This window comes from Amaranthus tricolor, chromosome 11, assembly GCF_026212465.1.
Source record: "Amaranthus tricolor cultivar Red isolate AtriRed21 chromosome 11, ASM2621246v1, whole genome shotgun sequence".
NCBI classification, from domain to species: domain Eukaryota; kingdom Viridiplantae; phylum Streptophyta; class Magnoliopsida; order Caryophyllales; family Amaranthaceae; genus Amaranthus; species Amaranthus tricolor.
This window is the reverse complement of record NC_080057.1, coordinates 501,148-519,765: the sequence shown is the minus strand read 5'-3', so window position 1 is coordinate 519,765 and position 18,618 is coordinate 501,148. Positions and strand designations below refer to the sequence as shown.

Below are 18,618 nucleotides of genomic sequence, written 5' to 3'. Positions count from 1 at the left end.
ACGATGCAAATTAAGTGGAATGTACCAAAATGGCAAATGCTATAAATTCAATGGGATGGAGAGAGTACTTCATATAGGCAACACTAGGTCTTAAAGGAAACAAAGAAACTATTAAAAAAATCCGACCCCTTTCCGGTGTAACTTATTCAAAATTTAGTGAATAAGTAGTATATATTACCTCTGTTTTTATTACTTATCACTGATAATGACATTTTTCCATACAAAATATTATAATTAAATGCGAGTATTTTAAAACGGAGTAGTAGCAATCTAACAATGACTGAACCTTGAGTACATCATTGAAGTTAATCGGTCTCCTTTTTAATTTTACAAATATCCTTAAATACTCTAATTAAAATTATGACGATTTTTTTCCTCTCACCTTAAATTCTTAATTTAATTTTGATATGAAAATTTTGAACTAAAAATATGTAGCTCTTAGCTTCCTCTATGAAGGACAAGAATAGCTCCAATGATCAGTGTAGCTTAGGATGGCGACCGTTATCGTGTAGGAAAACTACAAATAGTGCAAGTTCAGTTAATTTACCTTATGGGCCATATTACCACTAATCTATACGAATGTCTCCTTGCATAAACATTGAAATTATCAACATAAGTGATTCTTTTAAATCTCGGTCCCATGGTCGAATTTTTTATTTTAGTCTGTCTAAATTAATTTGTCTTATTTTAATTTTTGGATATGAACCCATCAATTCAAATCTTGTATTATCTCTCCTATTTTTAAATATTTTTTAACCTGTTATTCCAATTTTTTTGTTTCTATGCCAGAAGCAAATGGAGCAAAATAATTAATAACAACACGAGTATAATGTCATTGCGCCGAATAGACCAAAAAACAGTCAATCAATAGGGGTTTGGGTCAGAGTAGTGCTAGTCAGATAATTTTTTGTTCGGGTCAGTTTCAGGTAGGCTCACTTCGAACTTCGGTGGTTTTGATTTGACCCAATGGGTTACCATTTAATTTTTTTTCGATTAACTTTAAAAAATTATGTGATATTTCTTATTTTATCATCGAATTTGAAAATAGGTAATTCTTTTTTGAAAAAATTATTCTTTATAGCAATTAGCCAAATCACGAAAATATCGCAAGTTCGCTACATAACTTTTAGACTATCAAATAATAATAATTCAACATTAAAAAAAAAAAAGTCTAAAATATATCATACTACAAAAAGGTATCAAAATAACTCAAAACAAAATATATCAATGTAGGCCCATAATTGAGAAATGTAGGCCCATGCAATAATGGAAAATTCCCGCATTTTCTATTAGATATTCTAATTTTTCATTTTAGATATATCTTATTTCCTCAACAAAACATTTCTATTTATTTTATACAAATTATTATATGAGACGGTTTCACCGTAAAATATATCTCATAATTAGGTTAAATAGCTAAATAATAGAAACTTTTAACTAATAGATTTTATATTCTAAGGTCGTCTCACCGCGAGACATTTCATACAAAACGGACTATTTATTATATTACGTTTTGGATGTAAACGTCATGAATAAGAGTTTAGGATTTAAAATAATATATAAATGGGAATTCCTGAAATAAGATGCCTTAATAACTTAGAATTTTTAAATAATATCTTAAAATTAGGATTCTTAGAATTAAAACACTAAAAACTGAGATTTTTAATATTGAACTTTTCACGATAAAATAGTTATCTAACTTTTTGTGTAATTACAAAATGGAAATGTTTATTGGGCCACTTTTAGGATGAAACATATAGAACAAGTTTATGAAAAAGTGGGGTCTATAATATAGGAAAAAATATCTTCATAAATGTTATTTTTTAATGGTCGGTACAATCATAAATTTTTATATGAGAAAGTCTTATGAGGAGACTATTTGTACTGGTCTGGTTTAATGTAAATTTAATATCTTAGATTAATTAATTATAACTTTAAAATGATCAAGTTTTTATAATAGAATATTTTGTAAATTAAAGCCTTAAAGTTTAAACTTTTGTGAGTTACACCGTTAGGGGATGTTTGATTTGGGAAGAAAAAAATATAAGGGAAAGAGAATTGATAAAGAGGGGTAAGGATAAATGTAATGATTGTAGTTATATGTTGTTTCGTATAACAACATAAGGGAATCACTAGTTTTTGTTTCCCTTATTTATTTGGTTTGTTACATAAGTTGATTATTTGTAATAATCAATAATGAGTACTAAAAGTCAATTATTTGTAATAACTAAATTCACAAAAGATTTTGTAAAGATTAGCAAAAGAGGCATCACAAAAATAGTAAAAGTAAATTATCATAAATAATATCTAATAAAATAGATTTCCATGTAAAACACGGATGCTATAACTATTTACTAATATAAATATTGATAATATTTATTAAAATTAATTTATTTACAATATAAACTTAATTATTAAATCTTTAGATTTGTTATGATATTATCATTATCAAAGTGAAATAATAATATATTATACAACAATATTAAAACATATACTCATAGTAATTATTGATAATCGAGACAAATAAAATTTAAAAAGTCTTTAACAATAATAGATAAGAGGGATGATTTAGTTGGAAAAATAGCCAAATTTGTTAGCTTATTTATTATATGATGATTATTTATTATCTAAGTTGAAATAAAAATTTAAATGAAATATTATTTTTTTGGTTTATATAAGGAAATATAGTATTTCAATAGATCATCACACATACTAATAGTCAATTAACAAATATTAAATGTTTTAGCGAGTTAATTGTTTCCTTAAATATCAAGTTAAATATCGAAAATATCTCTGTCAATAATAAAAAAAACAGAAAATTTTTTAATAACAGTATCACAGTGTCTCAAGTCGTTTCTTCATTAGTATATTTTATAGATTGATGAGGGTCAATTAATTCATAAATTCCGGCAATCAATTATTCAAACAATTCACAAACAAGTTTTTAAAAAAGAGAAAGTTGAAAATTAATGTCCACGTAGAGAAAATTAAAAACATATATGAACTAAGCTACGTACCAAAGAGTAAAGCTCCTTCACGACGACATTTATGTCAGCATATCTACTGGTCTCGTTTAAATTTGACAAAGGTTCCCTAATATTTTAACGGTCCATTTTGTTAGTGGTACTAAATGACAGTAATTGAAATAATTTATAGTGTAAAATTTCATCAAAAAGTTTTATGTTATTCCCATGGTAATAAAACTTTAATCACAAAAAAGTTTTTTTGTTTACAAATTTTCATTAACGACTTATACCACCTCTCCTAGTGGTAATATATTGAAATGAAAATTTAAAGAAAATGAGATGATTGAAGTTGGACAAGCATAACCGTCAAGGTAGCAAGAGATTTTTCAATTAAAATTATACTAATTTATAATTTTATCACCACCATTTAATAATATCTACCAAACGCGCCATAAAATATGACAACTCTTTTGCCACTCACCCTAAATCCTTAATTTAATTTTGATATCAACATTTTAATTACAAATCTTAGGTTCGCCTCTGTTGCACGGGTCGGGTATTGCTACAATTATTGGTGTTGCTTGTTTAATTATGTTTTGTCGTGTCGCGAAAATACAAGTAAAGCATGTACAATTAACTCATATATTTTGGATTCTTGAATTCCATTCAATATAAACGTTTTCTTCATACTAGTCTGTCCACTTAATTTGACCAATTTTTCATTTTAGTGCATCTTAATTAGTTTGTTTATTTGATCCCATCACTTTTAATCTTTATATTATATCCTTTATTTTATGTAGGCCACTATTTCATCCTATTATACCTCATTTTTTTTATTTCTATGCCGGAAGTAAATGGAGCAAAATAATTGGCAACGAGACGAGTATAAATATCACTGCTTCTTATTGTATGTTTCTAGTTTCACAAAAATGGGTGAGATCGTCACACTTGTGAGACACGTCTTATTGGGCCCAATTGCATATATTTTTTTTTACCAATTTTATAAATTAAAACGTCAATTTTAAGAGTTAAAAGTCCAATTTAAAAACTTAAAAGACCAATTTCAAGAATTTAAAATTGACATTTTATGTCATGAAATTTAACAGTTTTAAGATTTAAAAGATCAATTTCAATACTTAAAAAACCAATTCTAAGATTTAAATGACCAATTGCAGGACATTAAATTATCATTTGAACTTTAAAATAGGATAATTCAATATTAAAGTTGATGAAATTGACATTTTAAGTCTTAAATTTGGATTTTTAAGTCTTGAAATTGTTCTTTTAAATGTTCAAATTAGTATGTTAGAATATTTTAAAAATTATAACATCTAAACCAATTGTACAGCTAAGACCGTCTCCCAAAAGAGTAATCATTTTAGTTTAAAATATCAAATTCCAGCCTGGGCCTATTGTTAACGCAGTTGTAATATGAGGTACAATAATTGAAAAATATAGGCCCATGCAATAATGCAAAAGTAATGCGCATCCGTTTCTATCAAAAATTCTTAACCACAAATTATTAAACACAAATTCTTGTGAGAGAGATTTTCGAGAGATGTATTAAATATATGAGTTAAGTAGTCTAATTAATACAAATTAAATAAAATAAGAATGTGGGCTTCTTATTTTGAGGTCGTCTCTTTGAGAGACGGTTTCTCACAAGAATAGCTGATTATCAAATGAGATTGTCTCTATTAAGTTAGCCCGTTTATATTTAGTGTGTTAAATTTATTACTTACAATTTAATGAAGTGGTCATCTATATCTATACAATATACTAATGAAGAAACGATTAGGACACATGTCGACTTTACGATAAAATTTTTTCCGCTCTTTTCACGTTGTTATTAGGAAATTATTTTTTAGCATATCATGTAATATCTTTCTAATTAGATTTTTTTAATTGATTAGTTACAGAAACTTTTAATACTGTAGCTTATTTACTAATTTTTTTACCATATACAATCAATTAAGATGTGTAGTATCTTTTAATTACAATGGATAATTATTAGATAACATATTAATTATTTATGTAAAAAAATAACTTTTATTAAAATAATTTTGTAATTAATTAAGAAAAGAAAATAATTTAAAAAGGTTTATCAAAAAGTGGGGTCTATAATATAGGAAAATATATCTTCATGGTATAATCATAAATTTTTATAGGAGAAAGTCTTATAATGAGATATCTCCTGGTTTGGTCTATGGTATATTTAATATCTTAGGTTAATTAATTATAACTTTAAAATGATCAGTTTTTTATAACAGAATATTTTGTAAATTAAAGCCTTAAAGTTTAGGACTTTTGTAAATTACAGGCTTAGGGGGTGTTTGGTATGGAAAGAAAAAATACAAGTGAAAGGGAATTGATAAAGAAGGGTAAGGGTAAAGGTAATGGTTGTGGTTATATGTTGTTTGGTATAACAATGTAAGGAAATCGCTAGTTTACGTTTCCCTTACTTGTTTGGTTTGTTACATAAGTTGATTTTTTGTAATAATCTATGATGAGTACTAAAAGTCAATTATTTGGATGTAAATTATTACAACTCTTTTGCCGCACCATGATTATATTTGGAAATTTGAAATTGACTTAAATTTATTGTTTGGCAAATAAAAAAAATTTTAAATTTGAATTCGGATCAAATTACACCATTGTTTTTAAAGTAGTAAAAGTTGAGAATTTGAGAATGACTACCTAAACCTTGTCCTTATCAAATTCTTTATTTATGATTTCATAATTAAAATCCATAATTTGAAATGAAATTCTTATTTCCAAACACTAAATAATTTAATTTTGATATGAAAATTTTAACTACAAATACATAAGTCTTAACTTTGCCCATGTTGTGTGGGTATTGCTACAATTATTTGTGTTGCTTGTTTAGCTATCTTTTATCGTGTCGCGAAACTATAAGGAAGGCATGTTAAGTTAACTCATACATTTTGGAATATTGGACCTCTAATTTGTATGAATGCCACCTTCTATAGACATTGAAATCCATTCAATATAAATGTTTTTTAGCAGTACTGTCCCACTCAATTTGACTAATTTTTTTAGTGCATTTCATTTAATTTGTTTTATTTGAATCCACCACCTTAATTTTAATCTCTATATTATCTCTTTATTTATTTTTAAATATGCCACTATTTTAACCTATTATATCTGAATTTTTTGTTTTTGTGCCATTAGCAAATGGAGCAAAATAATTGACAATGAGACGAGTACAATGTCACTGCTTCATATTGTATGTTTCTAATTTAGAACTTCTACAAAAAAAATGGTTTTTAGACAGAATTTTGCTGAGCCTTAGACATTTTTTGCGTGTAAAAAATTTTTTGTAGACGCTTTTAAAACCGTAAAAAAATATGTCACAAACAATTTTGAAGCTTTTTTTTTTGACGTGTTTTGTTGTCTAAAATAGGTTCTTTTAGACGTTTTTTTTTTGCAAGACTTTTCCTGCGTTGCTTTTTAATGTCTTTTCAAGCCATTTATGACAATCAAAAGCGTCTAAAAAGTACTTTTCATCGTCTAAAAATATTTAATTTTTAAAGCGTCGAAAAATTAACTATTTTTATTCATATTAGAGCATTAAAAACACTAAAGTCCCACCATAATAATTTTTATTTGTCATCCAAAAGTGTCTAAAACCCCTTTACCTGGTTTGCTTGCTTACTTTTCCAACAAAAGAAATTATATAATTTTCCCACATCAAGCGATTAAGCCATAATTTACTCATTAACATATATTTGAACCTAAAAGCAATTTACAATTTTTCATTATATTTGGTGCAAATTAACATGGATAATATGTTCAAATATCAAAATGTTGATAACCGTTACAAAATAATAACCATAACCATTTCTAACAAATTAAATTGTTTCTACAGTTTAGTTTGTATTGAGGTTTTCTCAACTTTTGAAGTTCAATAGCAATCCTTGAGAGTATTCCACAAGTTTTCTTTGGGATTTCAAGTGTATTAGATGAAAAGCTAAAACCTGCAAAAAAAATAGGGTTGGTGATTACTTTAGTTATAAAAACAACAGTGTTATGAAACAAGTTAATAGTGATGATCATTAACACACTAATCCCCTTATCATTAAAATTTTACTTTTACAGAAAATTCGAGGAAATTTCTTATAGAGTTTCATTTGTAAAGTACACATTCTAAGCTTTTCAAAATCACCTGCACATTGCAAATCCAAACCCGACCATCAACAAGTTCCAACAATCAAAAGTCTAAGATAAACGCATCACACAGCAAAAGGTTAAAATTCACTATTAGAAGTAAATTAAATATAAACTAAATAAATCATTTATCTTCTAAATCCACAATATTATATACAAGCATTAAGTAAATAAAGTAATATCACATACCAGCATGAGCGTACATAAATTGCAATCCATCTTCTATTCTCTCAACCTAAAATTAAATATAAAGCACACTTATTATAAATCCATAATATTATACAAGTATAAACTAGATATCTTCATTCTACATTAATGTATTCTTACCTATCTTTGACTTTGCTCAAGTTTTTCTACAGAAAAAGATAAACGATTAACTTGAGCAAGAATTGAATGCTTTTTAGCTTTTAGTTCTTCATTTTTTAAAGTTGTGAAAGAACTTCCATTTTTTCTCTCAACAAACAATATGTAAGATTTGATACTCATTATTTCACTCGAAATAACACTACCCCATTACCTAATTTGGCCTTCCTAAATTGAGCTTCGGGACCAAACACATGATTTCTAGTAACTCCTACACCAAAACTAACTACACGTTGATTAGGTTTTTCAGCATCGTACATCAACTCATTAAAGACTTTTGTCTCAATCACCTCACGAATTTGGTTTGAAGTACAAAGACGTCCGTCCACTATATTTTCAGCAATTTCCTACAACATATCACAATTATATATATGTATATGTGAAATTGCATAAAGGTTAAAGATATTATGATTAATAGCTTGTTACATACCATAAACGATCCTGGGTGCATGTACCATCCACATAACCACCATTGTTCTTAACGTGTGATTTTATCTACCATTCTAAACTAGTAGGTTCTCTTCCATACTCCTTAAACTATATAAAGTTGGTAGAATCTTCATGACTCTATGCAATGTAAAACACGACTGAAAAGTAAGAAAAATTATTACTACTGCAATGTGCAACATACTAACACAATAATTCTTATATCATGTAGCCAATTCTCCCTTAAACAAAGAAGTCATATTTTCAAATTTTTACTAATACATGACCATCTATTATTTGTTACTTTCAATTTATTTCACAATAATAATTAATTTAATAGTAAAGCATACTTACAAAGTCACGTTTCCCACAAGCATAACTTTGTGAGCCTATCATACACACTTGATCTTGTATTCCATGAGTTCTTTTCCCAAGCGATGACAATGTCTAACAATATCTTATTGTTAGTGTTTTTATGTTCAAAATCAAAACTTAATTATGTATCCAATGTAATGCACTAAGTACAAATACCTTAAATTTTTCTGAGCACCAATATGAAGCTAAGTTAATCCATTGCTCATTTGTCACATTTTTAGGCATTTTTTCTAACATCTTTTCCTTTGTCACATTAGGATTATAGTATGCATGATGAAGCTCCCACTTAAAATGCTTCCATTAGTGATTAACATGCAATAATAACATTCGATGAATCTCTATCCTATCAAGTAAGATAAACTTTTCATACATCAAACATACCAAAATAAGCATTCGATGAAAAACACTAAAACATATTATGCTTTAAGTTAAAAAAAAATGGTGTTATACATACATGAAGGGTGTTAATGATACTTTCCTTGTAATGATTATCGACATGTTTCCATGTATATGTTCCAAGTGGACAAAACGACACATGTTTTGACAATTCAGAAAGAAAATGAACAAGAACCAATCCTCCTATTCAAACTAGAATTAGTTACTCCTACATAGAGTATAAGTAATAGTTCTTTTCTCCAAGTTCTACCAAATACCACATGCGCGTACAACATTCACTTATAGTAACTCTAAGCCCTACGCATCCTATTAAATCCATATATGATCCTCTGACTCCACGTAACACATATGATGGTATTCATGTCTATTAGAAAATCTATTCATATAAGGAGACCATTGTAAATAGAAAAGGTTACATTGTATAGACAATTAATCTAGTAGTAAAAATTTTCAAATAAACTAAATAGATACAATGTGAATCAACTTTAATACTTTTATTCCAAGGACAAATAAGTCCCTATGCCTTGTTTCAACTACATAACTCCAAAGTTTTTTTTTTTTTTTTTGATATATCATTTACATAAAAATTGTTTTTTGCTTGACTTGAAATAATAAATGGCTAATTAGTTTACAAACGAAACTTGTGAATCCACTGTGAAAAGTTCTCTCGAGGCCTAGTACCACTATTTTCTATCCCCTTCACTAAGTCTACCCAATCACGACGATAAACCAACATGATGACCACTCCTACACAAGAGTCGAGAATAGTAGTGCCAGACAGTTAGATGCACTCTCAAGTCTCACACATCACATTGGTGATAGTAACACTGTAAAGGAATAGCAAAACACGTATGAAGATCAAGAGTGGTTTCTACTTATGCCTATTACACTATAACAAATTCAAGTATAAACTTGTGTTTGTCTAGAGGACCCTATAACACAAAATAAAGCATGAGTTCAGGAAGTATCAAGGACCAATAACTGACTAGGTATTTGCAAACTTAGGTAATAAGGCAATTAGCTAACAGAAGAGGTTGGTACAATATTAATGTCCACATGCTGAGATATAAACAAATATCCACTACAAGTAGGATAAAATAAAAGTATCAATGACTTAAGAATTCGTATTTTAAGAAGCATGAGAGACACAATATTGTGTCTGGTTGCGCGCAATTTACTTGTAAAGTAAACTTACAGTCAACAGGCAATCTCCCCCATCACCGCCAAAGTAAGGCAGTGGGTATATTTTCAAAGAAATAAGGTATGAATATGATGCTTTGATCATCTTTTTGACAAGCCTGTACCCAGTCTGTCAATCTGTCGTCTATAACCCATAGCCTTCTGCCAATTCCTTGTATAAGTCAAGGAACGCCTTAAGACACTACAAAATGATATGCTAAAGGCCTCCCAACGCACTCACACTAGAACTTGCAAGGCGTAACAGAAAAGGATTGATCAAGAGGAATAGGAATTTATTAAATTTATATTTAAGGTGATAAGTGCAATTATTAACACTTATTTATATCATTTATTAGTCATTAATGATGGACGTTGTTAGTAATTTCGTGCTTTTTTTGAGGATTTATGCTACGTTACCCATTTTGGTTATTCGTGTAGATTTTGAGTGGTTATGATTGTTTTAAGCATGATTCTTATGGATTTAGTGATGTCGTCGTTTACTAAGGGAATTTTAGCACGGTTGAAGATGTTTTACAAAGAATATGAACAAAAGAATAGAAGAGAGTTTATAATGCAAAAGTTGAGGTGAAATTTAATATATGTTCACTTTTTTTATCATAATTTATGATAGGAAGATCTTATTAATTCACGGTTTAAGGAATTGGAAACTAGACTTCAAGATCTTTCCAACAACATATTACATGCCCGATTCCTACAACTGAGCAAGAAATGGCGACCGTTTGAAGTTTATTGTGATTTTTCAGCACCAAAAGTCGACTCGGCTGCAATGAAGCATCTTGCAAAATTGACTTAGCCGATTCAACCCTGGGTTGCACATGATTTCTTTAAGCGGCATATTTTCTTAATTTTTTAATTAATTTTTCATTAGTCCCTAGGGTTAAGTCCTTCTTAGTATAAATTGAGCAAACCTTCCTTATAGGGGTTCCTTATTCTTCCTTATTCTAACTCCTTCATCTTCTTCTCCATTGAACACCATGTTAACTTTTGTAAGCGTTCTTTAGTCATTTAATTTATTGTCATTAATTTTCTTTTTGATAAGTTTATTCTTTCTTTATGAAATTTGTATTAGTTTAATCTTTCCTTGTAAAACTTAAATTATTGTTTTTTTTTTCTAGTAAATGTCATTCAATAAAAGTAGTATTGTTCATCATAATTTGTCTCTCTTAGATCCGGATTTGTGTCTCTTATATTTTAATTATTGTTTTTTCTTGAAATTTTTATTATTATCATCTTTTATCATGCTTAGTTTCATGCTAGGGTTTTTATTTATTATTTTCATCATCAATATTGAGTAGATCCTTTTTTAAGGGTTAGGGTTTAAACCTATAATGCAAATATAATTTGACCATTGAAAGTGTCTATAAAGTTAGGATCAAAGTGATTTAACTAATAACCTTAAATTATATATGCTTTGTTGGACTAATCAATAGAACTAGCGTGTGAGATTAGGATTAACTTTGGTTTAGGGTACATTTTAGTTAAAATCTTATTAATTTATTCTATAAAACTAGTGTGTGAGAATTAAATTAATAAGGTCTAAATCTAATAGTTAATCAACAGAGCGAGACGTTGAGATTAACAAGATCCTATTTAATCACACAATTAATTCGACATTTTATATACACTGATAGAATTCTGATTATACAAGAATTTAGGAGACTCCTAACACTCTATATCTTTTTATCTTGTATTTTTCTAGACTAATTTTCATTGCATTCCTTGTTTGTTAGATAAACAACTAACCTATAGTTATTAGATTAGCAAGTTCTTTGTCCTAACTTCCTTGTGGTCAACCCGTAGCTACACGTGTTCACTTGCGGTTAAATAAAATTTCACATCAAGGACTAAACCTTAACATGTGATTGATTATTGAAATGAAAGTTTCAAGAGGTTATATCAATGAAATACAAGATGAAAAATACAATAAGAAACACTGGAAGAAAGACATAATGTTTTTATGAGGTATCTTGGATTTCGCCCCCTCAATAATAGTTTATTTATAATAATTCAACATTACAATTTAAATAACCTTCCCTATCTTGAGAACAACCTCTTAAGATTATAAATACTAATTCAAAAAAAGTACACTCTTTTGGATTACATGTACACCCTAGCTTCTTTACATATGAACTAGCCCTCTGTGTTGTTGTGATTATTTGATTCTATGAATGATGTACCTTATATAGAGGCTCATACATCGTTGTAGATTCCTCACTTAACTCACCAATCAATACACAATTAACATCATATTAACATTACATTAAAAAAAGAATATATTGCACCCATTAATACGTAAACTGTAGTCGAACGAGCTTATACACTACATGAATGAACTGCTCATCATCCGACCTTCTGTTTATTGTTGCACAGTTAACTCGGACGAGCAGGTTGCTTACTCAAATGAGCATATCATTTTGCTACCTTCTGGATATTTTCACGCTTTTCCTTGTTTGAGAAACTCAGTTCCCATGCCTTGCCTCGTTAAAGGCATGGTTTGTCACCTTAATGAAGCCTCAAACGCTCTACATCGATTACTTCATTGATCATTCCAAACCTTAAAACATCATAAGTCGACACATCCTCAACGTTCTTCTCCAAAGTAGAAAACAAGGCATGTTCGATAATATGTTCAAAGTCATGAGTTATGGTACTTGCATTAACAATCTCCCCCGAAAGTTCAAAACTCTTACACCATCCTCAAATTCTTTGTCGACTCACATACAACATTATTATCACTTTTGTGTCCTAGGCAACCACTTCCGACTTGTAACTCATTCAAGTTTCTCTCACTTCGTTTTCCTTTCATGGGCCCAAGGCTTTCACTTTTCACCTTCAAAGTCTCTCCACTTGCTTTGAAAGTCCATCCCTTAGACTCCAATCTCCCCGCTAAAATGAGGTTCCTCTCAAACTTAGGTGCATACCTCACATCACCAAGTCTTCTCTTGAAGCCTCTATGTGTCTTAATAATCAACTTTCCAAACCTTCTACTTTCACCCTCTCAGCATTTGGTAGAGTAACAAGGTCTTCATCACACATTTTAAGCTTAGAAATTTGTCCTTCTCACAACATATATGGAATGAACATTCGTAGCCAATTACCCATTGCTTACTCTAAACTACTCCTGCATAGTCTTCATCATCATTACCCACAACGCCTAGAGTGGCATTTTTGCTATTCTTATACTCTTTTCTCCCTTTATCCCTTAAGCTTGTCATTCTCTTAAGGTCCCCTTTCATCTCTTTGCATATCATTTGTATATGCCTCTTTTTCTTATAGTAGCAATACTCATTGTCACTAAGGTCACCCTTCCCTTGAGACTTTCCCTTTCCTTGATATCTCTTTTCCTTGGTTCTACCTCTATTAGAACCCTTACTATACAAGCCATCCCCAACACTCTTCTTTTCTTCCCCCTCTCTTCTTACCATGAACCTATCACTCTCTCTCAACACCACCAATGCTTGATCAAGAGTAATAGAGTCCTTATCTATGGACTATATTTCTATAGTCCTTGGGAAGTGAAGCCAAAAGGAGTAAGGCTTGCTATTCATCCATCAACCTTTCATCAACATTCAATAATTGGCACACCAACTTGTTGAATGTGTTGATGTGGTCTTGCATTGTTGTATCTTCATCGTTCATGCATTGGTATAACTCCCACCACAACCAAAGTTTATTGGTTAGGAATTTGGAAGCATACACGATTTAAAGTTTCTCCAACAACTCATTGGATAAGTCTTTTTCAAATAATGATCGTTCTTGATTTTTGGTGCAATGGCAAGCGGAATTGTACTTACCGTCTTCTTCATTGGTGTCCATCTTCCTTCCTCTATATTAGTTGGTATCTCCTTTTTAAGAGCATCAATGATGCCTTGTTGAACCAACTAATCCACCATAGGACTCTTTTATAGATTCTATATCCAAACAACAAAATATAGAGCTTTCCCCCTTTACTCATTTTGTTTTTCCTACACTTTAACCTTGCTTTCTCTCACCAATTTTCCCACGACACAGTTTACGCTCTGATACCAATTGAAATGAAAGTTTCGAGATGTTATATTAATGAAAAATAAGATGAGAAATACAATAAGAAACAATAGAAGAAAGAAAAAATTGTTTTATGAGGTATATTTGAAACCTCCCCCTCAACAATAGTTTATTTATAATGATTCAATAATAAAATATAAATAACCCTCCCTATCTTGAGAATAACCTTTTATAATCACAAATACTAATTCAAAGAAAGGACACTCTTTTGGTTTACACACCCTAGCTTCTTTGCATATGAACTAGCCCTCTCAACAATTGTGTTTTGTGTTGTTGTGGTTATTTGATTCTATGAATGATGTACCCTTATACAGAGGCTCACACATCGTTGTAGATTCCTCACTTAACTCACCAATCAATGCACAATTAACATCACAATAACATTACATTAAACAAAGAACATATTGCACCCATCAATGCATAAACCATAGTTGAAACTACCAGAAATGAAATCCAAAGCATGTGATTAAACGAGCTAATACACTCCTCCAACAAGCTACTCACCATCCGACCTTCTGTTTGTTGCTGCATAGTTTGCTCGGACAAGCAAATTAGTCTTCTGCCTTCTAGATTGTTTTTATGTGTTGCCTTGTTCTAGCAATTCACTTCCCATGCCTTACCTCAAGGCATGGTTCCTCACCTTAATGAAGCCTGAAACGCTCCACATGGATCACTTCATTGATCGTTCCAAACCTTAAAATATCATAGTTCGACACATCCTCACCATTCGTCTCCAAAGTACAAGAGAAGACATGTTTGATAATATGTACCAAGTCATCAGATTGGCACTTGCATTAACAATTATGATTATGATGATGATGGTTAGGACGACGAGACAGAATTAACAATAAAATACAAACAGAACTACTATATGTTGGCTGTTGTGAACTCAAATGCCAATATGACTTGAATTTTATCACCCATAAACACAACTAAAATTACAAGATCACAATCAATCTTAAAAAACCCTAATGGCAGAATTGAACAATAATCACAAATTGAAAAAGTACTAAAGAATATGTTAAACAATGTGTAAAGAAACCATCATTGTTCTTGAAATTGCAAAACGTCAATAGCTAATCAATTAACAATTACTTATTTTACTAAGTTTTTAGAAATATGAGAGTTAGTGGGATCATGTTGACCCATTAAATTAGTTGCTAACAATATCGGAATTAGTGGTATCATGTTGATCCTTTATCTAGAGTTAGTTTTTTTTAATTAGCTAGGTATTTATGAATTTATAAGCCTATAGTTTAGCTATTTTTCTGATTGATAAATGTAGTAGTTTTATGTTTTACGTTTATCACTCTACCATATTATCTTTCTTTAATTTTTTCCCAACTTAGTGGAGTCAAGAGCCTTATGATCCATGCTTGTGAGATAAGAGTAAAGAAGGGATGAGAGATTAAATTTCTCTATGATTAGTTATTGGGTGAGATGTACATAAAAAAAATAAAGAATTACCCCTTAAGGGCATGTGACATCCGTTTTTTGAAAAAATATCTTTAACGATGGATAAAAGCAACGTTAAATATCTTTTTTAGTCTATGTGCCGAAAAATAGGAGAATAAGTATTTGTTTCGACCGAATTTTCGAAAAAGTTATTCCATAAGGATAAATGCGATGACCGTTTTTTGAAAAAATATTGTTATGATGGGTAAAAACGACGTTAAATATCTTTTTAAATCTATGTGCCGAAAAATAGGAAAATAAGTACTTGTTTCGACCACATTTTCAAAAAAGTTATCCTAAAATGATAATCGTGAAGTCCGTTTTTCGAAAAAATATTGTTATTATGGGTAAAATTGACGTTAAAGTGCTAAAACACAAGAATACAATTGGTCATTAGGAAAGTCAAAAGTGAATAAAAATCAAAGGTGATTAAAAATCAAAGGTGATTAGTAATGGTCAACGGTCATTTAGGCTGGTCAAAGGTTATGTGGGTTGGTCAACGATCACTTGGCTTGAATGGCGTATGCTTTGATACTTTCGAGGCTATTATTCACAAAAAATTAACATTGAGGCTGTTATTTGCAAAAGCTTTAAACTTGAAGGTTGTATTCACAATTAATTCAAAAATAAAATAAAATAAAAGATAGAAGTTGATAAACAGTCCATCATACAAAGGTGAAGGTTGATGAGAAGTGTATCAAAGAAAGAAAAAAAAATCAATGATGAGAAAGAAACAATGACACAAGTGGTCATGGAAAAAAAATTTTCAATAAATTTGGGTGATAATGTACACCATAGAGAGAAGTGTTCAAAGAATCTATAATTGTTGATAATATGCATGAACATAATTATAAGGATGATGAGATGTGCACCAATAATTTTTGGTGATGAGAAGTGTGTTGCGATATAAAAAAAAGTGCTTCACAAATCATGAAGATAGATGCTCTATGAAAATGAAGAAGAAAATTTTAAAACAAGGGGGAGTGTTGAGATTTGATTTAAAATTTAAAATAGCTAGCTTTTAGATAAAAAAGTTACAATTATAAGTAACTTTGAATTTAGGGGGAGCATGGAATGATTCAAATTAATTAGTTGCTATCTTTTAGGATCCATTATTTATTGGAATTTGTTGTTATCTTAGTAGGACATGTTTTCCAACTTAATTAGTGAATGTCATGTCCTATTTTTATAGGACACTTTGTGACTAGTTTGTTTGTTTCTTCTATTTAAAAAGTTTGTAGGAATATAATAACATATTTATTTTTGTCCCTCTTTACTTAAACATGGTGAATTGAATAACAAAATAAAAACATAAAACTAATTATTAGTACTAATTTAATATTATCACAAGTTAGTGTAACTTTCAAGACAATGGACTCCAAGTTAAGCTAGAAATAAACCTTGTAGCATTGAAGCGCAAAATGCGGATTGAACCTCCGGTCTCCGATCGAAAATGTCCGTGTCGGAGTCGTGAGGATTCGCGACTCAAATCGCCAGTGATGCCGATTCGGGTTTTGATACCTTTTAAACATTTGAGAAAAGAGATAATTGAAGAGCAAAAGTGATGGAGATTGAAAGAATACCAGTTGATGGAGATCAAAACTGCCGGTGATGGTGATCAAAGACTGCCTGTGATTGAGATCAAATACCGCCGCTGATGAAGTTCGAAGAAAAAGAAAAAAAAATTCACTATTGAAGAGACCACCGCCGGTAATATTAGATGGAGAACAGAGTGAAGAAAACAAAAAAATTTCATCATTGTAGTGTTGTACAGGCTATAGTTGTACTATGTTACATAGTATAACATTAGGTATTGTATCAGGAAATTATATTAAAATATTGTATTAACTTTCTTAGGAAGTTAAAAGTGTAATTTTATATTATTATTTCGCTTATTTAGTACAAATTGGTTTTTATTTTTTTTTTTTTACATATTTGTTATTTTGATTTTTGATGTTCAACGGGATGATTATTGACCATTAATATGCATTATTGTATATAATTTTTATTGATCAATTTATATTAAATTATATTTTTATATTATTTTTATAAACATATAACTCATAATAATTAGAATTTTTAAAAAGTTCTTTTTAGACATTAAAAGTAAAAAAAACAATATCAACAATAATAAAAAAAATAGATAAAAAATAGAGGGAATAGTGTATACGATCATTACGCATTCATTTTAAATATCTTACAATGTATATATTTCAAGGGTTTTTCTAACCAATGCCACAATAACATAGGTTAAGAGCATTAAAATTTTTAATGAGCTTACTATATTCTCTTTTAATATGCTCTTGGAAATAATAATTTCATGTATACATTAATTAAAGTAAGTAAAAACAATAAAATAAAGAAGAAAATCCATAAATAAAGTTAGTTTATGAAGATAATAAATACTCCCTTAATCTAGGCCTTATGGCATAGATTAGATAAGTCGATATTTCAATTTTGTAAATGCTACACTAATTGATATTACACGACAATTGATTGATCATTGCGTTGTAACTTATAATTATTATTATTAGACATACAGATACATATTTATTATTATGTAACTTACAACTATTATTAGTTATACGAGTATAACTATTATTATACGACTACCGATTGATCATTGCATTGTAACTTATAATTATTATTAGACATATGGATATATTTATTATTATATAACTTATAACTATTATAAGTCATACGAGTATAAACATTATTATACGACTATCGAGTATATGAATATATCTGTTATACGAATATATTTATTATTATGGAGTATAATTGAAACGAATCTATTAGAATTGTTATGAATGGTGTGACTTGAGGGTAAAATTGATGCGTGCATTCATATGTGTAAGTGATGGGATGGAATCCTATGGGATTGGAATTAAGTTAGTAACTTAATGTTTGTGGTGTTTAAGTGTGATTTATTTTTTGAAGTAATCATTGGAGTTATGGGTCTTGATGATGTTGAATGAAGAAGTGCAAAAGTTTTTTTAAAGATGCTTTGCTCGAGTAGAAACTGTCAGAAGGCACACTGATGGTTGCTCGACCGAGCGAGCTCTTGAGTGGGTCAAGCGAACAAACAAAATACTTGACCGATGTAAGGTATGTTCCGGGTTTGAAAAAGAATCTCATATCTTTGGGTACTTTTGATAAAATCGGATGTAGAATCACTTGTGAAGATGGAGTTGTGAAGATTGCT

The 18,618-nt window shown here is 29.6% G+C and overlaps 1 protein-coding gene across 1 annotated transcript; it reads right to left on the bottom strand.

Annotated features, from left to right (window-relative positions):
• Nucleotides 1-6,660: 6,660 nt before the first annotated feature.
• On the bottom strand, nt 6,661-17,376 carry LOC130826918 (uncharacterized). Its single transcript, XM_057692550.1, has 5 exons — nt 16,814-17,376; nt 8,475-8,612; nt 8,298-8,390; nt 7,344-7,389; nt 6,661-6,964 (listed from the first exon to the last, which is right to left on the bottom strand). Exons 1-5 carry the CDS (start codon nt 16,943-16,945, stop codon nt 6,831-6,833), a joined length of 543 nt encoding a protein of 180 aa, XP_057548533.1. The 5' UTR covers nt 16,946-17,376; the 3' UTR covers nt 6,661-6,830.
• Nucleotides 17,377-18,618: the final 1,242 nt, after the last annotated feature.